This window comes from Papio anubis, chromosome 16 (assembly GCF_008728515.1).
Source record: "Papio anubis isolate 15944 chromosome 16, Panubis1.0, whole genome shotgun sequence".
NCBI classification, from domain to species: Eukaryota; Metazoa; Chordata; class Mammalia; order Primates; family Cercopithecidae; genus Papio; species Papio anubis.
Window position 1 is genome coordinate 71,247,927 of NC_044991.1, and position 24,804 is coordinate 71,272,730.

Consider the following 24,804-nt stretch of genomic DNA (forward strand, 5'->3'; position numbering starts at 1 on the left):
GCCCCACCACCACCACGCAAGGCCTCTGGAAGGAGGGACTGTGTGTTCTCTAACCCAGCATCTGCACTCGGCACTGGACATGCTCAACAAGAGTTGCTGAAGGGCTGGAAGGAGGCGCAGCTGATGCATGGGGAGAGGCTGGTTCTGGCCCAGGCATTGGGACCCTGCTCGATGCCTGGGAGATGCAGAGAGCTTGAATGTGCTGGGTAATGGGGTAGCATGGGCCAGCCAGGTGGTTGTCATCAGTCAGGTTCCCTGGAAACAGACTCTGAGATGGAGATTGTGTACAGCAAGTTTTGGGGGAGCACTCTCAGGAACGTCACCCATGAGAAATAAAGGAAGCAGCCTGGGGCAGAGAGAGAACTTGAACCAACGTGCATTGCTACAGAGGCCTCAGCCAATCCTGTGAGCTCTGGAATGCTAGGATGCCCCTTCTGAGATGTCCCAAATTGAGTCAAGGGGGCTGGGCCTTTGAACCCCCACATGACTGAATGTAGACCACCCCTTCAAATGACTTGTAACCATGGGGGAAGCAGCTCCACCAGCCACAGGCAATTTCTGGAGAGGGGTGCAGCTGTGAGCTGTCAAAAGCCCATATGCCCAGCAGCTGGAGAACTGAGTGCCGTGGTCCTGAAGGGGCCATGGGGCGTGCAGGGGTCACAGCTGCACTGATTTTAGAGAGAGGCTGCAATGCAAGGTCAGAACAAGAGCCCAGCTTGTGGCCAGCGCAAGGCTTGGCCAAGTGAGAGCACAATGAGTAGGTATTCGCTGAGGCTGTGCTGAGCAAGTGGGTGCAGCAATGGGGTAGGGCTGAGGACACAGGCCTGGGAGCCACACAGACATTCATGTGAATCCAGCTCTGCCGCCTACAGCCAAATGACCTTGGGCACGTGACTTCTCATGCTGAGCCTCAGTTTCCTCGTCTGTAAAATGTTGATGATGAGCACCCCTTTCTTGCATGCCTGAGTAAGAAGAAACTGTGGTCAACAGGTCAGTGTCTGGCAAATGCTACCTGCCACATAAAGGATAGCATTTCTACCATTGCTTCTACTTACCACACTCCACTACCGAAGGGTTGCCGGTCTGTGGCCCTGGGCCAAAGGTCCTCTGCCCATTTTTGTAAATAAAGTTTTATTGGAACACAACCACAGCCCTTCATTTGCATTCTCATCTATGGCTGCTTTCCTGCTCCTGCAGCAGAATTGATTTGAGTAGTGATTAGAGACCATCTGGCCCGCAGAGCCTAAAATATTTACTATCTGACCCTTTACAGAGTTTGTCAACCCCTGGATCTGACAAATAGAGCAAATATTTGTGAAGCGCCCTCCTGTGCCATGCAGTGTGCTGTCATTTTTAGTGTCCTTGGAGCCTCCCTCTCAGGTTTCAGAACCTTCTATTGTTTCTCACCTCTTCTTTTTTTTTTTTTTTTTTGAGATGGATTCTCACTCTGTCACCCAGGCTGGAGTGCAAGGGTGCAATTGCAGCTCATTGCAACCTCTACCTCCCGGGTTCAAGTGATTCTCCTGCCTCAGCCTCCCGAGTAGCTGGGATTACAGGAGCCCACCACCACGCCCGGCTAATCTTTGTATTTTTAGTAGAGACAGGGTTTCACCATGTTGGTCAGGCTGGTCTCGAACTCCTGACCTCAGGTGATCCACCCACCTTGGCCTCCCAAAGTGCTGGGATTGCAGGAGTGAGCCATGGCACTCGGTCATTTCTCACCTCTTCTTAGCCCAGTGGAGATCTAGTTCAAGCTCATACCTTAAGCAAGTTCAGGAAGGGATGAAAAAGGAAAACTTTTGTCTTGAACACCCACTACGTGTCTGACTCTGTACAAAGTTACCTTTTCATCTGATCCTCACAGCTGCCCCATGAGGGCAGGGTCATTGTTACCCCGTGTTGAAGCTGTTAAGATCTGTATGGTTGCAGTGAAACACAGCTCAGCCTCAGAAGACAGGCAGAATTCTGGCTTTCCCACTTTCTGGCTGTGTGATCTTAGGCAAGTCACTTAACCTCTCTGGGTTCCAGTGTCTTTACTGTCAAATGGGGGTGATAAGAGTGCTTGCATCAAAGATTTGTTGGTGACTCTCCTAGCATGGTTCCTGGGGTGTAGTGAGCCCTCACTGTAATACTAGATATTATTATCGTTATTATTATTTCTATCATTTTCTGTAAAACAAGGACATTGGGATCTAATGGAAAGCGCTACTCTTTTAAATTACTCAGGGTCAGATATTTCTTTATAGCAGTATCAGAATGAACGGATACAGAAAATTGGTACCAGTAGTGGGGCAATGCTATAAAGATACCTGAAAATGTGGAATCAACTTTGGAACTGGGTAACAGGCAGAGGCCGAAAGCATTTGGAGGGCTCAGAAGAAGGCAGGAAGATGTGGGCAAGTTTGGAACTTCCTAGAGACTTGTTGAATGGTTTTGACCAAAATGCCGATAATGATATGGACGGTGAAGTTCAGTGGTCTCAGATGGAGACGAGGAACCTATTGACAACTGGAATAAAGGTCACTCTTGCTATGCTGTAATTTCTGATTGTGCTCAGAAATTAATGGAAAGTGCTGGGTGCCACGCCTCACACCTACAATCCCAGCACTCTGGGGAGCCGAGGAGGGTGGATCACTTGAGCCCAGGAGTTCAAGAACAGCCTGGGCAACAGAGAGAGACCCTGTATCTACAAAAATACAAAAAATTAGCTGGATGCCATGGCTCTGCCTGTGGTCCCAGCTACTAGGGAGGCTGAGGTGGGAGGATCGCCTGAGCCTGGGAGATGGAGGCTGCAGTGAGCTGTCATTGCACCACTGCACTCCAGCCTGGGCGACAGAGTCCGGGAATTAAGGAGAAGTTTCTGAACCCTCTCAAACTGAAACAGGGACTTAAATAAGAGCACAATTGAACAGAGCCTTTGCTGCCATCAGAAAATACATTCCACACTGTATACATCTGTCAGCACATCAGACTGGACCCTGTACATGTATACAACTCTGACCTGTAAACAAAAAGGAAAGAAAAACATTTACTTGTGGGGGGAAAATTCCACCTTTCCGGGCTGAAGAAAATAAAAAAAAAAATTAATTGTGGAAAAAAAGAAAAAAAGTTTCCACCTTCCTGGGCTGAGTGTGAGGCTGTGTTGAATGATAACTTGTTCAGGCCTCGGAGGACGCAGGGCGGCTGCCAGCTCTGTGAATCGGCAGAAGGCGGGAAGGAGGAAGGTGTGATTTGTCTTGTTCTGTCTTCACTGTGTGGGGTTACGCTGAGCACACGAGGCTGCTCTCCACAGAGACTGCAAATGGGGAGTTTGTGAAAAACGCCCGTGTGTTCCCGCAGCCCTGCGAAGCTATTAAGCTCTGCGATCCTAATTACGTTCACAGCCGCCTCGTTCCTGCTGCCTCCTCCTTCCTGGGGCGGGTGCAGATGTGGCTCGGGAGCGTGGCCATATGTTTCCATGAGGGAAGCAGGAGGCTGGCTTCACTTGGTTCCCAGACATCTCATGAGTGCCGGCTGCCTGCCCAGCCCTCTGCCTGGTGCTGGGAGGCAGGTGTGTCCGCACTCGCGCAGATGCTGGGAGGCAATGTGGAGAGCTCTGCGAGAGGCTTGGAAAGAGGGTGAGGCCAGAGGATGGAGCAGGAGAGGGAGGGCTTCTCTGAGGAGGTGAGGTTTCCGATAAGCCATAAAGGAGGATGACACAGAGGGCAGGTGTCCAGTCTAGAGAGAAGCCCACATGTCCCCAGGGAACTCTGGGAAGGGGCTGGAGAGGTCGGGAGGAGAGATTGTACAGATCTTCAAGGGGTATTTTACACAGCTCGGTCATGGCTAAGTGGGCCCGTGGGAGCTCCTGAGAGATAGACAACAGGTAGGTGACATTTCATGCCTCAGAACGGTCACTGCAGGGGCCACCATGGCACCTGGACTCAGGAGACCATGCTGGAGGCTGGAACCAGAGCTGCGTAGCTTGAGATAGCCCTGAAAGCAGACCCTGACACAAAGGTTTGGGTGCAAGAAGTTTGTCTCGGGGTGAACCCAGGAAGCCTTTGGAGGGAAGAGGGCAGGTGAGATTGAAAGAAAAGAAAGTCATGGGTTGTTACCACTGTGGGCAACAGGAATGGGGTCCTGCTGTGGACCCTCTGAGAGACTTGTGGATGTGATCCGGGAAGGATGTCAAGTCTTCTGGGACGCAACTCGGAATCGTCCCACTGAGGGGACAGGAAATCAAGGTTTCATCTGCAAACCGTTCTCACTGGCTGAGGGTCATTCCTGGGGCCCCAGTTGGTTAGCAATTCCAGCTGTTTGGGCCAGAGAACACAGGGAGGGAGGGAAGCCGTCCACATGTACAATAACCCTCTGTAGGGACCCCCGAGGTAGGCCGAGGGCCGAGGGGCAGGGCCCCCACTGCGTCTGCTGCAGCTGATCAGGAATAAAGGCTGTAGCTGCTAAAAGTGTTGGGGCAGCGGGGTGTGGATTCTGATTGGAGTAGAGGTCTTGTGAACTGGTAGAGTTTTCTAGAATGCATGGAGGGATGGACAGGGTCTCACCACTTCTGTGTCCCTCTCTTGTGAGCTCACCTTTCTTCTTCTAAAGGCTGAAATTGGCTTTAAGCAGAACACGGTTTTAGGTGCAATACGGGAATTTTAGAATCATCATGGGGGATGCCCCTATCTGTAGGTGTCCATGGAGGAGTCACAGACTCACTTGGAAGGAAGGTAAGATGGGAGGAAATGTCAGACAGAACCTGAGGAGCACCAGCGTTTAGTGGGTGGGCTGAAGAAGAGCAGGAAGGACTGGCTGGAGAGGCGGTTGGACAGCCAAGCACCAGGCCCTCGATGGAGAGAAGGGGGCTGGAAGGGGAGGCAGCAGGCGCAGGAGTTAAGGGGGGAGAAGTGTCTTGGGGAAGGCATCGTAACTTAGGGAGGAGGGTGATACTTTAGAGAAGTTCAGCTCCACGTTTAGCAGCTGTGTGATTAGGGGCAAGTCTCTTGGCCTCTCTGAGACTTGGCTTTTTCTGCTGGGGATGATTATATTCTGCCTCCTATGGTAGCTGTGATTAAATGAGTCCTATGTGGACATGCTCAGCACAGTGTCTGGCACATATTAAGTGCTTGATAAAAATCTCTCCTCTTCTTCCTCCTTCTCTTCCTCCTGATGAGGATGATGGTAAGGACACTGATTACAACGGTATGGGTAGTAATGAGGACAGATGCCAGGTGAGTCGCTGGTGGGAGGAGTGGCCCGAGGAGAGACAATTCTTTGCACAGCTGGCTGCATGGAGAGGAAGAAATGTTGGGGCAGAAGTTTTTAGGGGACCTGGAGCTAAGAGAGATTTTAATTTGAAGATGGGAGAGGAGTGATGTTGATGAGATGCAACCGACAGACAGAGGAGACGGGAGCTGAACCGATGGAGGCGGAGGCTTTCTAGAAGCAGAGCCTAAGACGGGGTTCTTGTGAAGGTTGTTTACTGAGGGACGGTCTGCAGGAATCAGGGATTGCAAGGGAAGGGGCTGAGCATGGATGTAGCCTCGGCTGGAGACTCGCTTCAGCCTGATTCCACAGGGAGCCCTGGAGCGCAGATTCACTGCAAGCAAACAGGGTGGCCTTTAGCACCCCTGTGCCAGTCAAGCAGTGGTGAGGTCTGCTACAAGGCGGGCTGTTGGTGTTAGGGAGATGTCATAACCTCCTGGTAGAACCAGCTCCCATGTGGCCACTTTTCTGGAGATGGGGGCAGGTGCCAATGCTCCCAGAACACAGAGGAATGGGTACAGCAGCATGGTAAAGGGGGTGGGGTCCGGCACCGACAGTGTCCACTACAGCGGGCATCCTCAGCTAACAGGCCTCAAATTAGGGGCACATTTTTCACCTTGGGGAAATTAGGACAAAGTTTTTTAAATGCCCTAGAAAACCTGGGATGCTTAGTGGCTATCCCCGTGTCTTGCTGGTTTTTATCTATGAATAGCCAGTCATGTACTGTCTTTGTGAAGGGAACTGTCTCTCTAATTGACTGTGAGACCCTGAAGTGGCAGTTGGGGAAGTGGGCGCTCTCATCCCCAAAGCCTGGCATTGTGTCCATCACAAAGCATGGACTCATGAAAGGTCCGACCATATGTTGAGAATATATTTGTAACTATAGCAAGAATGAAGCTTCTCCACAGAGACTTGACATCCTTCCTGGATCGCATCCAGTTCTGCTGTTATGGCTTTAATTTTATTAAATAGGTCCAACAAGCATTTGCTTTTGCAGTATGCAGGCTTGAATCCAGGAATTAGGATATAAAGAAAAATCACTGGACAATTGTACAAAATCTGTAGTTCTAAAGAAGGCACATTCTGAGAATCTTACTCCAAAAAATAGGCAAAAACATTCATAATAAACTTCAATTATACGGTATAGCTATGTGATGAGAAGAATTTGCAATCAGGAAAGATGGCTTTCAGGTAAAACGTGTATATTAGTCTGTTCTCATGCTGCTAATAAAGACATATCCAAGACTGGATAATTTATAAAGGAAAGAGATTTAATGGACTCACAGTTCCACAGGGCCGGGGAGGCCTCACAATCATGGTGGAAGGCAAAAGAGAAGCAAAGGCATGTCTTACATGGTGGCAGACTCTTGTCTTGTACAGGGGAACTCCCATTTATAAAACCATCAGATCTAATGAGCTTATTCACTATCACAAGAATAGCACAGGAAAGACCCACTCCCATAGTTCGATTACCTCCTGTTGGGTCCCTCCCACAACATGTGGGAATTATGGAAGCTACAATTCAAGATGAGATTTGTGTGCCAAACCATATTGAGATGTGACCACTGGATGTAAAAATTCAGTGAAAGCAGCGAGCACCACTGGTTGTAACCAAATAAGTGAAGATGATCAGCTCCAGGTTTGCTCCTAAAACTCCAAGGGAGAAGTTAAAGGGCTCAAAATTATGACTGAAAAGATAAAACATCCTGATGATTCAATGTGTTTAAAGGAAGCTTAGCAAAAAGGCAATAATCAAATAATTGTAGAAAATATCACTTATCTGAAGAAAGTGGAAAATGTTCCAAAGGACCTAGCGAATATCAGCAAAATTAAATCTGTTACCCACGTGTAAAAAACATCATAGTGCAATGTTTTTAGTTCAAAGAAACTTTGAGATTCAAAAAAGCCGTTATTGTTGTTATTATTATTTGGGGGATCGGATTTTATTCTAAGAGGATCAACAAGCCAATGAAGAATTTTGAGGAGGATGGTAGCCTGGCCTGATTTATTTATGTGTTTTAGAGAGGTATTAACTGGTTGAGATGTGAGGAGTGTGAAAGATGCAGGATTCATTATGGAGGTGGAACCAACAATGGCGTGTCCTGGCTAGTGCCTGGGGTTGTAAGGGAAAGGGAGAAGACAGGGTTTATGTTCAGGTTTGTGGCTTAGGTGACAGCAAGAATGCCAGTGCCATTTTACTATTTTGTAAAACTGGAGGAGGAACAGGTTTCAGGAGAAACACACTCCATTGCAGCGTGTGAAGTTTGATATGCTTGCAGGGCATCTGAGGGAAGATGTCACTCAGGCAATTGGATGTGGGAGTCTGGAGCCCAGGTTGGAGGTGAGGGGATCAGGCTGACCCTATTTCAGACATTTCAGGGTGCCTAATATGGCCAATTCAGTCACGTGGGTACCAGCCATTTCCCCTCATTCCAGACTTCCCGGAACCCATCCCATTTAACACTCTGCTTGGAAGAGCCCATATTGTTGTTGCTGCTGCTTTGGATCTGCTTTTGAATAAATAAATATTGCAGGTACAAATTAAGGTCCCTTTGTACCTCTCTGTCCTCAGAAGGAAATAACCACTATTCTGTAGTGGGTGTTTTTAATGCTTTTTCTACATTTTCATATATCCTTGAACACCTGACAGTGATGTTTTATATTTTAAACGTGTTCATAAAGGCATTATCATTATACTATACGTGTCCTTCTGAAACTCTCTTCACTGGTTATTGTCTTTGAGTTCATCTGCACTGGCAGATGTAGGCCCAGGTTGGTCAGGTTAACCCTCTACAGAATTCCATTATGTGAATACACTGCAGATTTTTCCATCTCTCAGTTAGTGAATGTTTACATTATTTCCAGTTTTTTTGGAATTAAATGCCATAATGATCATCTTTGTTGTGATGCATAACTTTCTAAAGGTAACATCATAATTCTCATATAAATATAAGATGAAAGTGTGCCAGAAATTCATTTAAGTCATGATTAATGAGGAATCCGGTAAGATATGACAACAGATCCAAAGGCAAATCTGAAGAATGGACACATATGTAGGCAAACAGGATGGTGAAATAAATTTTCTAAGAAATGCAAAACGGGTTAATAGCTATGGAGCCACTAAACATAATGTTTGCAATCACCTTTTTTACAGGGTGGGATCAATTATATCCCTATGAGACAAAATTTGTTTGCATTTTTATAGACAAGAATGAGTTTCACTCTACCTCACACCTATTAGGATGACCTCTATTGAAAAGAGCGGGAGAGAGAGAGAAACAAGTGGCGTGGATGTGTAGAAACTGCAGCTGGAACCCTTGTGTGTTGCTGGTGGGAATTGAAGTGGTATAGCCACTATGGGAAACTGTATGGTGGTTTCTTAAAATTAAAAACAGGGTTACTATATGATACAGCAGTTGGAATTCTGGGTGTCTGCTCAAGGGAATTGAAAGCAGAGTCTCCACGAGATACGTGTGCATCCATGTTCCTAGCGGCATTATTCATAATGCCCAACCAAGTGCCTACCAGCAGATGAATGGATAAGCAAAAGGTAGTCTATACATACAAGGGCGTATTGCTCAGCCTTAAAAAAAGGGAAGAAAGTTCCGATTCAGCTACCACATGGATGAACCTTGAGGACCTTTTGCTAAGTGAAATAAGCCAGTCACGAAAGAACAAATACTGTGTGATTCCACTTGTTTGAGGCACCTGGACTAGTCATATTTCTAGAGACAGAAAGTAGAAGAGTAGTTTCCAGGGTTGGGGGAGAGGAATGGGGAGTTCTTACTTACTAGGGATGGAGTGTTAGTTTTGCAAAATGGAAAGAATGCTGTGAATGGCTGCTGGTAATGGCTGCATAATAGTGTGAACGTATTTAATGCCACTGAACTGTACACTTAAAAATGGTTCAGATGGTAAATTTTATGTGTATTTTATCACAATTTAAATTTTTAATGATTAAAAAATCAGTAGCATTAATATCATCTTTCTAGTGATTCAAGAATCACTTGAACCTGGGAGGCAGAGGTTGCAGTGAGCCAAGAGCTTACAAAGTTGTAAAATAACCTAGACAAAGACATATACTCCTATAGAAGCAGGTAACCCAGAGGTCCACTGGACAATGCCCCGCAGTTCATTGAATGACACTAATTTGTCCATTTGAAGGCTTTTGCAGTTTTCCACACTGTGTGTACGTCTTCTTATGCATGTGGGAAAGTTCTTTATAGTAAACATCTTGGAGTAGAAGTCTAAGTTATAGGATATCTGCATCTTCAATATACTGAGTATCGCTAGGTTGTTTTCTAAAGCGTTTTACATACTAGTCTACACTCCTAACAGCAGTATACGCAGAAACATAAATGGTCTGGTAAACTTATGAAAAGGTGGTCACCCTCACTAGTGATCAGAATGGTAGAAATCCGAGGGACTTTGAGAGACTTTCACACTTAGCAGGTTTGCAAAAGTTCAAAAATTTGCCATTATCAAGAGTTGGTAACAATATTAAATCACCGAGTCAGGAATATCTGATAGAAGAATTCTAAAGCAGGTGGCTGGGAAGAAAAAGAAAACAAGCCCTAACACATAGCCCTGAGGCCAATTTGACCTTGAGGAGATAATGCCAGATTCTTGTTTAAGGCTTATAGAAGGTGAGAGTGCGTAAGCTGTGGGGTGGGAAGAGGGGGATGTTTAGAGAATATATTTTAAAACCTTCTGTCCTTTAAAACAGTTCACTTTAACTCTGTTTCTCGGATATTTGTATGATTAATAATCAAATATATATGTCACAATATATTAAGAACTGGGTTCGAAACCAAAATCTACCTACACACAGTTTACAATTAAAATTATGCAGGACAAAAATAAAACTGCAAAATTAGAGTGATAATGATAGCAGATAAAGTAGGATTTAAGACAGAAACATTAAGGCAAAGATGCTTATTTTTTTTATGAGCAAGGAGAAGCCACAGTAAAGACATAGCATTCTGGGACATTTACAGGATAAATAACTTCACATTAGTATGTATGAAGAAAATCTGTTTAAATTTTAGAGAGAAACTGCTGGAAACACAATAGGAATGGCAGGCTTTATGGAAAACAGTATGGTGGTTTCTTAAAAATTAAAAACAGAATTACTATAGATACGGCAATTGGAATGCTGGGTGTCTACTCAAGAGAATTGAAAGCAGAGTCTCCACGAGATACATGTGCACCCACATTCCCAGCAGTATTATTCATAATGCCCAACCAAGTGCCTCCCAGCAGATGAATGGATAAGCAAAATGTCATCTATACATATAAGGGTGTATTGCTCAGCCTTAAAAAGGGAAGAAAGTTCCGATTCAGCTATCACATGGATGAACCTTGAGGACCTTAAGCTAAGTGAAATAAGCCAATTCTTTTGAGATTTTACACCTAAAGTAGTCAAAACAGTTTATTGAATAGACATATGGAGAAATGTGTACAATGTACAGTATTATTTCCAATATACATGAACAGTTTTGCAAAAATGGATCATACTTGGGTGACGAAATAATCTGTACACCAAACCCCTGTGACATGCAATTTGTCTGTATAATAAACCTTCACATATATCCCTGAACCTAAAAGTTTTAAAAAAGGAAAAACAAATTGATCATAACCTAAGCTATAACAAAAACCTCACTACATTTCAAAAAGATAAAATTCTAGGATTCATGGTCTCTGATCATAACAAAGGATACATTAAATAAAATCACTCTTCCAAATAATTTTAGGGTAAGAAATAAAATAATCAGTATAGAATATTTTAAAAATATTTACATGTAGCTAAAATTCTCCTCAGGAGAAAAATCATAGTTACAGAGCAGGGTTTCTCAACCTCAGCACTATTGACATTTTGGGATGAATAATTCTTTGTTTGGTGGGAACGTCCCTGGCCACTACCCAGCAGATGCCTGTAGCTTCCCACCCTCCAGTTGTCAGAACCAAAAATGTCTTCAGAGAAATGCCTCCTGCATGGTAAAATTGCTTGTCTCAATTCCTGCCCTAGATGTTTCTATTACTAAAAAAGAAAGTGTGAAAATAGCTTAATTTGAAAACCTATGTAAACAACAACATATGATACCTCAAGTCAACATTAATAGAGAAGAAAGCAGAATTTAATGAATTATGAAAGTAGTCAATTTTTTTAAAAATTTAAGAGCTGGTTCTTTGGCTAGACAGTTGAAATATATAAAGTTTTGGCCGGGTGCGGTGACTCATGCCTGTAATTCCAGCCCTTTGGGAGGCCGAGACGGGTGGATTGGATCACTTGAGGTCAGGAGTTTGAGACCAGCTTGGCCAACATGGCAAAACCTCGTCTCTACTAAAAATACAAAAAGTAGCCAGGTGTCGTGACATGTGCCTGTAATCTCAGCTACTCAGGAGGCGGAAGCAGGAAAATCGCTTGAACCCAGGAGGTGGAGGTTGTGGGGAGCCAAGATAGTGTCACTGCACTCCAGTGTGGGCAACAAAGCAAGACTACGTCTCAAATAAAAAATAAATATATAAACTTTTGAGAAGGAAAATTTTAAAAAGCAACATGTATTCACAATATTACAATTGTGAATGGGAATGGATGAAAACCATAGAGTGTATTTAAAAACATATTATCCAGTTATATGCTAGTATGTGTTAGTATCTGGATAAAATGAATAAATGTGTGTGTGTGCGTGTGTGTGTGTGTGTGTGTGTGTGTATGTATGTATATATATATATATGTGTGTATATATATATATATATATATATAAAACATTTACCAAAACTGACTCGAGAGAAAATGGAAACTAAAATAGACCTATTAGCCATGAAGGATATTGTGAAAACAAAAAGCACTGGGCCTCAGATGGTTTTCTGTTTAAGCTCTTTCATTCTCTAAGGAAAATGTAATTTATATGTTGTTTATTCTGTTCTAGAGCATAAGGGAAAAGTTCATTTTCTAAAGCTGATCATAACAAAAACACCATTTGACAAAAGTAACCCTAAAAAATAAAAACTAAGAGATATGTAATAAAAAAAGACATGCCAGACACATTCAAACACATATACAGGCAAGGACAGCATTATTAATATCAGACTTCACGGAATTTGAGGCAAAAAATTAGACCAAAAAAGATAATAGTTTAATCCCCATAATGAAGATATAATTGTCTGTCTGCTTTTTGCGATAAAAACCAACATCAGGGCCGGGCATGGTGGCTCATGCCTGTAATCCCAGCACTTTGGGAGGCCAAGGTGGGCAGATCACTTGAGGTCAGGAGTTCGAGACCAGCCTGGCCAATATGGCGAAACCCCGTCTCTACTAAAAATATAAAAATTAGGCATGGGGGCACCACCTGTCGTCCCAGCTTACCTGGGAGGCTGAGGCAGGGGAATCACTTGAACCCAGGAGGCAGAGGTTGCAGTGAGCCCACTGCACTCCAGCCTGGACGACAAAGCAAGACTCCGTCTCAAAAACAAAACCAAACCAACATCAAATGCCCAAAACAAACACTTTATGCATTAAAGGGAAATTTTTTATGGAAGCAGAAAAAATTGCAGGCAATCTGGACAAGACTGTGTAAGATTAAAGAGCCAAAAAGGTAAGGAATCTAAAGAATAATCACTGATGGAATGGATAAATATTATACTGCTGTATTCGTCTGTAAACACGCCCTATTCTTTGTAAGGACTGTGGAATATGTACACAATTTAATCATATTTGGGTCCCAAAGAAAACCTTAACAAAATCTCAAACTTGGTGAATAGTACAGACCCCATTCTTTCCTCATTTTTGTTACTAGAAATTGTAGCCAAAAGAAAAAGAAAATTAGCCACTTAGAATTTCCAGAACTCTTTTAGTTAGATTCTCTTTTTTAAGTTCCAGGGTATATGTGCAGGGTGCGCAGGTTTGTTACATAGGTAAATGTGTGCCATGGTGGTTTGCTGTACCTATCAACCCATCACTTAGGTATGAAACCCAGCATGCATTAGCATTTTTCTTGATGCCCTCCCTCCTCTTGCCTCTGACAACAGGCCCCAGTGTGTGGTTTCCCTCCCTGTGTCGAAGTGTTCACATTGGTCAGCTTCCACTCATAAGTGAGAACATGAGGTGTTTGGTTTTCTGTTCCTGCGTTAGTTTGCTGAGGTTGATGGCTTCCAGCTCTATCCATGTCCCTACAAAGGACATGATCTCATTCCTTTTTATGACTGTATAGTACTCCATGGTGTATATGTACCACATTTTCTTTATCCAGTGTATCATTGATGGGTATCTGGGCTGATTCCGTGTCTTTGCTATTGTGAATAATGCTGCAATGAACATACACGTGCTTGTATCTTTATAATAGAATGATTCATATTCCTCTGGGTACATACCCAGTAATGGGATTGCTGGGTCAAATGGTATTCCAGAACTCTTCTTGAACAACTCTTGGAACAAAGAAAGTAGATTTTAAATGTTCTAATCTGAGCAATGTTATATGAAGTGATGAATATATTAATTATTTCACAGTGTATATATACATCAAAACATATTGTACATATAAATATATACAATTTGTCATTTGTCAATTAAAAAAATATAACAAAATTGAGGGGGAAGCAGCAACTGTAAATCTTTAAAATGCGGAGGAAGGGATAAAGATAAAATGAGATATTAAAGAATTAGAAAACAGAGAAGCAGAAGTGATAAACTTGAGATTTGATTCTTTTGAGAAGAAAAGAAACAACTCACATAAAACTGAAAGCCCATTTGTTTTCCTAATGAAGAAAAAACGAGAGAAAAACCAGATACTTGATGTTAGAAATTAGAAAGGGGAAATAACCACAGATGCAGAGGAAGGAAAACTCATAAGAGTATGCAAATAGGTACGCCTCACTGAACAGGGCGTGGACACATATTTAGGTCCAAAGTCATTCTAAATGTGTGTTTAGTGTGAGAAATGCTTATATGTAAAAACCAGTAGTTTGCTTATATTCCAAAAGCAACCAGTTAGAAAATATCATGGGGAATGGAGTTAACAATAAAATTGCTGACCTGTAGGAAGGAAAGTGCTCAACTTTATCAAGAAATTTATTCAATGTATTTAACACATGCTTATACAACATAGGGCTCACGGTATGCCAGGTACATTTGATCTTTAAGAACCCTAGCGTGTAGGTTTGCTCATATCCACATTTTACAGATGAAGAAACTGAGGCACAAAGAGGTTAACTAACTTGGCCAAAGTCACCCAGCTGGTAGATGGCAGGACCAGGATTCAAAATGTAGTTAGCGTCCAGCATCTGTGGGCTTTGCTGTCATGCTGACTGCTCAGTTCATGCAGAGACATATCACATTCCAGGAGGGAAGACTCAGTCTCATCAAATGATCCAACATAACCGGACTGAGCTCTCTGGCAGGGGCTGAAATGCAAAGCATCTGTCCGAGGTGAGAGTCAGTAGAATGGCACACAGCCACGGAGCTGCCGTTTTCCCACGAATGCGCTGGTGCTCCATCTTGAGATTCGCCTGGCAGGGATCGGAGCAGGAGCCGTACCCATCACTTCTCCTCTGCATTCCGTCCTCCCAGTCTGCTAGCACAGATGTGATGGAGTGGCAGGACAGATCCTTCCTAACTCAAACCCCCTGTCCTCCTCTCTTAGATCCAGGAGATGGTCCACTCGGAGGTGGCCGCCTATGACTCAGGCCGGCCCGGGCCCCTGCTGGGTCGCTCGGCAATGCTGGCCAGCCACATGAGTGCCCTCAGCCAGTCCCAGCTCATCTCGCAGATGGGCATCCGGAGCAGCATCGCCCACAGCTCCCCATCACCCCCGGGGAGCAAGTCAGCGACCCCCTCTCCCTCCAGCTCCACGCAGGAAGAGGAGTCAGAAGCGCATTTCAAGGTATGTGCAGTGCAGGAACAGAGCCTGAAGCTGCTCTCCTGTCGGCAGGGAAGGGGTCCTGTGGGGAAATGGGCATCACCTCCCTCTAGTCAAGACTAGAAAAGCCCGATGTCTTGGGACTGAGCAGGCCTTCCGGGTGGTGGTTGGGATATCCGCCACAGAGCTCAGTGGTTTTCTGTTAAGACACCCAGGCCACGCTGGAAGCCAAGGAAAAAGCACATTGGCAGGTGGAGCACCTGGTCAGGGGGATGGCACCTATGGGCCTTGGGACATAGGGCTTTGGCTGCTCCATGTGCTGAGTGTCCTTGACAAGCTGTGTCCCCTCGGGGCTCCCACAGCCTTGTGTGTAAAGCAGAGAAAATTCCAACAAATGTCGAGGGGATGGGGTGAGACAATCCTGTGAAAGTTGGCAAAGCCTGACTCCTGAAGGCCAGTGGGCGATTTCAGAGGTGTGGACGGCTTCAGCAAGGCCATTGGGGTCACATTTGCGGCCATTTGGCCCTTTTAGGAGAAAATATTCTGACAAAACTGTATGATCCAGGAGGCAGCACCTCTGGGCCTAGAGTATTCACTGACCTTGAGGGTGGGGTGCAAAAATGACCCCCCCCACCGCGGTGGGAACATGGGTTCCCCCAACATTCCTGGAGTCGACTGGTTTGACCTCTTCAAGAACATGGTAGACATGGTAGGGATGAGAACCTGCCACCTGTCCAGGCTCTGGCCCTTCTTTGCATTGATTCCAAATCCACCTCCCGGTGAGAGAACATCGTGTCTTACCAGGGAGGAAAACAGAGGCCCAGAAAGGCCAAAGACAGAAGTGTTTGCCTGGGACCTCCCAGCAAGCTAGTGGTGGAATCAAGACTTACCTCCCTTCGTGCCTCCTACCTCTGTCGATCCAGTGTCCCTTCCACATGGTGGCCTCCCAGAGACCTGGGGCAGTAACCCTGGACTTCGGGGGAAAAGGGAGTTTACCTCTGGATCCTGGCCCAGCTTCATCCTAAGGATGACTCAACCTCTATTATAGTTCATGCAGGAACAGTTTTTGTTTAACAAACACTCCCTATAGGCCAGACACTGCTCTAAACACGTAACAAGTATACGTCCATGTAATCCTCATAAAAGTCCTCTGGGACAGGGACTGTTATTATCTCTGTTTGGCAGATGGGGAAATAATGTATCTGTTATCTTACAGCTAGTAAGTGGGGGAACCAGGATTCAAACCCAGGAGGCTGCAGGTGTAGTCCAGTGCATGTACCCTCAACCCCCTGCCCTGCTGTGCCTGTTCAGGACTTTATCAATGACAACATGCCTCTTCATCCCTGATCTTGCTAGGGCCACACCATGGTGCTAACATAACTGGGGCTTGGAGAAGAGGGTGGCTGCAGAGATAAGCCTCAGGAACAGAACCATGTTCTTCAGACATGGATGCCTGATCACGCCTACTGGCCCATGGCTTTATCATCAGTTCAACGTGTCACCTCCATCTTCTTGGCTCCTAGAGCCAGAGTCTTCACTGCAGGGTCCAGGGCTTTTGACCAAAGTCCCCTGTACCTGCATGGCTTGAGTGACCCAACAGAGCCCCACTGAGGTCTGTGGTGGGCATCCCAACCGCCCCGGGAAGCCCGAAGTCAAGTGTTCACAGGATCGTGGTCCTGCAGTCTGTCCAGGGTGAAGCCACTGGCTCCACGGCTGACCCAGTAACAGTCGCTGTAGCTTCATCCCCTCCCCACTTTACAGGGGTCCAGGGACTAAGCTACCTGCTCAAAGCTGCACAGCTGAAACATGGTGGTGGAGACCAGCCTTTTGTAATGCAGGATCCTTTTTGGGGATTATTTGTTATCACAAGTGGGAGAGCATATATATATAGATAGACATCTATATAGACACATATCTATATAGATATATATCTATCTAGACACGTATCTATATAGATCTATGTGTATATAGACATGTGTCTCTATATAGATCTATATAGAGACACATATCTATATATCTATATATACACACATATATACATGTATATATACACATATATACAGGTATATACACATATACACACATATGTGTGTATATGTGTATATATATTTACACACACACACATGCACACACACTCCAAACTTGGAAATAGGCCCCCAAATAACTGCACATTCTTTCAATGTCATACCAAAGCATTGGCTCACAGGCTTACTCAAGAATTATCTGATTCTCTAGGAAAGTGGACCTTTGCTTTGATTCATTATTCATTATTGATTAGGGGATTTTATAACTCTGTAAAAGAAGAGGTTACCTTGGGGGGGGAAAATGTAATAAGAGATGTGATTTTTGTCTGATTATAAGGAAATTAACTTTGCCCAGTAGAGATGCGAATTTCTGTCCAGTAGAAAAGATTAAAAGTCCTAAAGGTGATAGTTTTAGCGTTCTATTGGCACTAACCACTTTCACGTGTAATTTAGCAATCTAATTCCAGCATTCTTTCCATTCTTTCAGTGACTATACAGTCATCTTCTCCTCCTGCATTTCTCTGAATCAACTTTACAATCATACTGGTTCTCTTTAATGAGTTAAACACCCACCCAGGGTGTGTGTGTCTGTCTGACCATTGCCCTTTCCACCTCGCTAGTGGTTATCTGTGCATGAGCAGGGCTGGAAAAGCGCAGCTTGGCCGGAGTCTGTGTGGATTGCCTTTGGCAGGAGGCCCTTGGGCTTCTTTGGTTATCTGACTCTTCTCACTCGGGCAGATATCGGGAGAAAAGAGACCTTCAGCCGACCCAGGAAAAAAGGCCAAGAACCCAAAGAAGAAGAAAAAGAAGGACCCCAACGAGCCGCAGAAGCCTGTGTCGGCCTACGCACTCTTCTTCAGAGACACTCAGGCCGCCATCAAGGGTCAGAACCCTAGTGCCACTTTCGGTGATGTGTCCAAAATCGTGGCCTCCATGTGGGACAGCCTGGGAGAGGAACAGAAGCAGGTGAGCCTCCCTCTCTTTCTGGGCCATCCCCTGAGGCTTTGTGGTCCTGGAGCCAAGGACACACTTTGAAGGTCTGAAACCAGGCCCAGCCCTGGAACTGAGACTCTTGCAGAGGTCTTTCCTGGGCTCAGTTGCCCATCTGTAAACTGGGAAGCTGGCTGCCTTCCAATTCTACTAACCAACTGCATTTACTAGCAGCTTAACCACTCTGAACCTCTGCTTCCCCGTTGATAAAATGAGAACAAGCATCTCCATCCATCTTGTCCCTCCAACCCTCAAAGTCTGGAGTCCAGGCCAGAGCTTCCTATCGCACTGACCATGTGCCTGTGGCCTCCCCTAAACGCCTCCAGGGAGAACAGAGAGCAGAACTAGCTGGTAGGCAAATGGAGCTGCCAGCTCTGTGACCTCAGGCTGACCACCTAAACTCTGAGCCCCGGTTTTCATGTCTATAAAGCAGGGGTGCTGGCAACTCATTCGCTGAGCTCTTGTCTGGGCTGAGCTCTCCCTCCGGTAGTTCACTGAATCCTTACAACACCCTGTGGAGTAGCCATTGCCTTCCTGTTTTGGTAGAGACACCAAGAGGTAAAGTGACTCGCCCAGGGTCACCAGCGTGAATCACGGTAGTCAGGATTTGAACTCACATCTGTAGAAGCAGGAGGCTCAGTTGGGATGTTGGCATGAGAGACATGAATCAAATAAGCAGATGAGTAAATGTAAAATTACAGTTGTGATTGTGCCATGCACCAGGAGGATACATAGTTCATGAGAGTGGAAAGAGCAGGGACGGACATTGTCCCTGGGGTCCGGTCTCCAGGTGAGACCTGAAGAATGAGCTCTCTTTGGGGGAGGGGAAGTGTTCCAGGCAGGGAGGCCTGGTAAGGGAAGGAGCCTGGAAAAGCACAGGGGACTGAAAGGAGACCAGGATGGCCAGAGAGGGGACAGTGAGAGTCACCATGGCAGAGACAGAGCTGGAAAGGAAGGCAGAGGCCAAATCACGCTGGGCTTTGCAGACCTTGGAAGGAGTCAGGCCCTGTTCTAAGAGGAGAGAAAGCCAGTGAAGAGTTTTATGCAGAGGAGAGACCAGAACAGCAGCATAAGGCAGGTAAGAGTGGATGTGGAGGGTGCACAGTCATCCAGGTGGGGGAAGGTGGGGCCTGGAGCATCTTCTAGAATGGTTTGGGGTAGGGGACATCCTGGCAGCCTCCTTGCATCTGGCTTCCATTCTGAGTAAATGGAGATGCCAGTCACTGGATGGGAAATATGGGGAAAGTAGCAGGCTTGGGGCAGAGAGATGAATTACTGACTTATTTGAAACATCTCCTTTACCGTATTCTAAAATTTTAGGTAATTTTGGAATATGTTACAATGCAGAGAATTTATTTGTGACAGGACCCCCACCTCTGGTAGGAGAGTAGGGAAATGAGACAGGGAAAGGAGGGCAGCCAGGAAAGGGCACATTGTCCCAGGAGAATCCACCATGGGCAACTGGAGCACAGTCCCGCTGAGAACTCAGGAGCCTGCTTAGAATGTGCCAGGCCTCAGGGTCATCCTGTCTGAGGGGCAAGGGTGCTGGGGTGGACACCAGCATTCCTTCCTTCTGCAGCACCTCTGACCTGCTACACATGCCAGGCTCCTGCCACCAGAGGGACCCCCAGGCAAAGGAATATAGCCGGTGGCAGCTGGAAGTAGGGCATGTTTGTAGGACAGGGGTAAGGACTGGGGGATATTGGCAGGGCACTGCGGCTTTTGCTACAGGGACATCTGTCTTTTTCACTTGTGTGTTTTGTTGGCAACCAACCAATTCCCTTTCAAAAGACTTCAGGTTTTTTTGTTTGGTGGGGGAATTTCCTTGCCGTTTTATACAGTCTGGGGAGACAGTGGTCTCAAGTGCTGTGTCCCCAGGCATTCCTTTCACTGATGCTTTCTCTGACTTTGTTCAGCACAGTCCAGAGACAAGTAAAGGCGGTTGAGAGTCCCAGCCCCTGTGTCGGTTTCATTTCTGCTTACCCGCCTGGTGTTTTATTTCTAACCCAAGAACTTGGCATATAATTTATTTCCATCCAATAATGGGCATACCTCTCCTTTTACTTAATGCATTATAAATGGCATGTTTCTCCCCATTTTCCTAGCAAATTGTTTATGTATAAAAAGTTAGGGATTAAAATAGTAAGCTTGGCAGTTACAAATTAATCATTTCTGATCATTTTTAATTCCTGAGTCTTCTAGGCTTAAAAAAAGTGTCTATAATTATGTACATATTTATACACATATATCTTTTACAAACAATAATTTTGTCTCCTTTGTTATTTAAGAGACAGGGTGTTGCTCTGTCACCCAGGCTAGAGGTTAGTGGCATGATCATAGCTCACTGCAGCCTTGAACTCCTGGGCTCAAGCACTTTTCCCAGCTCATCTTCCCAAGTAGCTGGGCCTACAGGCGTGCCGTGCATCACCATGCCCCACAAAATTTTTTTCATTTTTTTTTTTTATAGAGACAGGGTCTTGCTGTGTTGCTCAGGCTGACAAACTCTTAGCCTCAAATGCCTCCCAAAGTGCTGGGATTAGAGGCATGAGCCACTACATCCAGCCTTGTCTCCTTATTTTGTCTCCTCACTTCTCAGATTTCTAATTTTGTTTTCTTTTCCCAGTTATGTTGACTAGGACTTCTAAAAAAGAGATGTTCAGCAATGGTGGGGATAGTGGTCTTCTTACTTTGCATTACCTCTCATGTTTCACTAGTAAGCGTAAGGCTGGATGTTAGCTTGTGTCAGTTTTTGAAATCACATTTAGAAATGTGACTTATATTCTTATTTTACTATTAATACACTAACAACCAAGAGAGGTAGTGAGAAAATAATAGGAAATAAAAAACCCCTGCCTATCCCCCAAACGTTTCAAGCCTAGATGATGGATAGGAAAGTTCTTTCAAATCATCAAAGAGTTAATAATTCCAAGACTTAGAAAAATAAGAAAACCTTCTCACAAATCCTTATATACAATGTAACCCTGACACTAAAACATAATGAAGCTAACTGCATCATTTAATTTTGAATGTGTAGTAAACAATACCAAAATTTAATGGTTTAAAACAATAATCATTTATTCAGCTTATGATTCTGAGGGTCCATGAACTGTTCTGGGCTCAGCAGGATGGCTCTGCTGCTGCTCTTGGCTGAGCTCACCCATTTGCATCAGTGGTAAACTACAGTAAATTAGGCATCTCTGCTTCTGGGAGTTGGATGGCTGTCAGCTGGAGCAGTGGAGCCAAACTGGGCCATGTGTCTCTCATCATCCAGCAGACTAGCTCATGCTTATTCACATAGCAAGTCAGAGTTCCAAGAGCAGTTTTAGAGCAGAAAAATGATGGAAAGGAGGCAGGACTAACTTGCAGCTCCCACTCGGACAGACAGAGCAGCACGTGGAGACTCACATTGTGAACTTTTGCTCCAAGAACTACCACAGGAACATGCTAGGAAAGCCAGAAGAATCCATAGACCCTTTGAAGGAGGTGGATTGCTGCTGCAGGCTCTCTGGGACAGCCAAGGAACTGTGAGTTGGCTTGCTTTCTCAGCTGGGAGGCCTGTAGCCTGGGGCAAGTTCTCAGCCCTATTCACTGGCTGCCTGGAAATAAACTCAGTGCTGTTGGGGGTGCATGGTGGGAGTGAGACCAGCCTGTGGCTGCCAGCTTTCCCTCACTTCCCTGATGACCTGTGTGATGCAGCAGAGTCAGCCATAATCCCCCTGAGAATCACACCCCCCACAGCATCTGCAGCAAGCCCCACCTAAGGAGAGTCTGAGCTCAGACACGCCTAACCCTGCCCCTACCTGATAGGCTAACAGGGCAGGTAGAGAAAGACCAAGACAAAGGACATAATCTCTTGGGAACTCTATGGCCCCGCCCACTGCCTGACACTAGGGCAAGCTTGTATTCTCCCTATACTACTGCAGCTGATGCACTCTTGAAAGTGCCACCTCCTGGCTGGAGGCCAACACAAAGCCAGTGCACTTAAAAATACAACTAAGGACCCTCACGGAGTCCACTTCACTCCCCTGCTACTTCCACCGGAGCAGGTGTTGATATCCATGGAGAGACCTGAAGACAGATCACATTACAGGACTCCTTGCAGACACTCCCCAGTACTAGCCTGGAGCCCGGTAGCTCCGCTGGGTGGCTAGATCCAGAAAAGAAATAACAATCACTGCAGCAGGGTTCTCAGGAAAACACATCCCTAGGGGAAGGGGGAGAACCCCAAGGAACAGGAGAATCTGAACAGCAGCACTTGACTCCCAGATCTTCCCTCTGACATACTTTACCCAAATGAGAAGGAACCAGAAAAATAATTCGGTAATATGACAAAACAAGGTTATTTAACATCCCCAAAAGATAACACTAGCTCAACAGCAATGGATCCAAACCAAGACAAAATCTCTGAATTGCCAGAAAAAATTCAGAAGGTTGTTAAAATAAAATTATACAGGATATGAATAGAAAAGTCTCCAGAGAAATAGCATAAATAAAAACAATCACAACTTCTAGAAATGAAGGACACAGAGAAATGCAAAATACACTGGAAAGTCTCAGCAATAGAATTGAACGAGTGGAAGAAAGAACTTCAGAGCTCAAAGACAAGGCTTTCAAATTAACCCAATTCAACAAAGACAAAGAATTTTAACAAATGAACAACGCCTCCAAGAAGTTTGGGATTATGTTAAATGACCAAATCTAAGAATAATTGGTGTTCCTGAGGAAGAAGAGAAATATAAAAGTTCGGAAAATATATTTGAGGGAATAATTGAGGAAAACTTCCCTGGCCTTGCTAGAGATCTAGACATCCAAACACAAGAAACTCAAAGAACACCTGAGAAACTCATCACAAAAAGGAGGAAAGGAAACCCTATCAGATTAACAACAGATTTCTCAGCAGAAACCCTACAAGCTAGAAGGAATTGGGGTCCTTAAACAATTAGCCAAGAATTTTGTATCCAGCAAAACTAAGTTTCATAAATGAAGGAAAAATACAGTTCTTTTTTTCAAACCAATGCTGAGAGAATTTGTCACTACCAAGCCAGCACTGCAAGAACTACTAAAAAGAGCTCAATCTTGAAACAAATTTTTGAAATACACCAAAATGGAATCTCCTTAAAGCATAAATCTAACAGGACCTCTAAAACAATAACACAATTTTTAAAAAACTACAAGGTATTTGGGCAACAAATAGCACAATGAATAGAAGAATAGTACCTCACATCTCAATACTAACACTGAATGTAAATGGCCTAAATGCTCCACTTAAAAATACAGAATAGCAGAATGAATAAGAATTGACCAACTGAGTATCTGCTGTCTTCAAGAGACTCACCTGACACATAAGGACTCACATAAACTTAAGGTAAAGGGGTGGAAAAAGATACTTCATGCAAATGGATACCAAAAGTGAGCAGGAATAGCTATTCTTATATCAGACCAAACAAACGTTAAAGCAACAGCAGTTTAAAAAGACAAAGAGGGACATTATATAATGATAAAACTAGTCCAACAGGAAAATATCGCAATCCTAAATGTATATGCATCTAACATTGGAGCTCCCAAATTTAAAAAACAATTACTACTAGACATAAGAAATGAGAATGACAGTAAAACAACAATAGTGGGAAACTTCAATACTCCACTGACAGCACTAGACAGGTCATCACGACAGAAGGTCAAAGAAACAACGAACTTAAACTATACCCTACAACAAATGGACTTAACAGATATTTATAGAACATTCTATTCATCAGCACATGGAACATTCTCCAAGATAGACCATACAATAGGCCATAAAACAAGTCTCAACAAATTTAAGAAAATAGAAATTATATCAAGTACTCTCTCAGACCACAGTAGAATAAAACTGGAAATCAACTCCAAAACCCTCAAAACAATGCAAATACATGGAAATAATTAAATAACCTGTTCCTGAATGATTGTCGGGTCAACAATGAAATGAAGATGGATATTATAAAATTCTTTGAACGATAATAGTAACATAACCTATCAAAACCTCTGGGATACAGCAAAAGCAGTGCTAAGAGGAAAGCTCATAGCATTAAATGCCTACATCAAAAAGTCTGAAAGAGTACAAATAGACAATCTAAGGTCATGCCTCAAGGAACTAGAGAGAGAGCACACACCAAACCCAAACGCAGCAGAAGAAAAGAAATGACCAAGATCAGAGCAGAACTAAATGAAATTGAAACCAAATACAATATATAAACAAAAAGCTGGTTCTTTGAAAAGATAAAACTGATAGACCATTAGTGAGATTAGCCAAGAAAAGAAGAGAGAAGATCCAAATAAGCTCACTTAGAAGCAAAACATGAGATACTACAACCGATACCACAGAAATACAAAAGATCATTCAGGCTACTATGAACACTTTTATGTACATAAACTAGAAAACCTAGAGGAGATGGATAAATTCCTGGAAATATACAATCCTCCTAGATTAAATCAGGAATTCCGAAATAGAAGCTCTGAACAGACCAATAACATGCAGTGAGATTGAAATGGTAATTTAAAAGTTACCAACAACAAAAAAAAAGTTCAGGACCAGATAGATTCACAGCTGAATTCTATCAGACTTTTAAAGGACACCATTCCACAAAATAAAGAGGGAATCCTTCCTAAATTATTCTATGAAGCCAGCTAATCATCCTAATACTCAAACC

At 44.3% G+C, this 24,804-nt stretch overlaps 1 protein-coding gene across 7 annotated transcripts in view; it reads left to right on the top strand.

Annotated features, from left to right (window-relative positions):
• TOX2 (TOX high mobility group box family member 2) overlaps positions 1 to 24,804 on the top strand; it is a 157,246-nt gene that overhangs the window by 124,268 nt on the left and 8,174 nt on the right. For all 7 annotated transcript variants that reach the window (XR_001891849.3, XM_021921034.2, XM_031656783.1 and 4 more), the window contains 2 exons: positions 14,889 to 15,128; positions 17,867 to 18,094. Coding sequence is in view for 6 of the 7 variants with exons in the window: in XM_021921034.2 (XP_021776726.2) it covers positions 14,889 to 15,128; positions 17,867 to 18,094 (468 nt within the window). In the remaining variant the exon portion in view is untranslated. The remainder of the gene's footprint in view (positions 1 to 14,888; positions 15,129 to 17,866; positions 18,095 to 24,804) is intronic.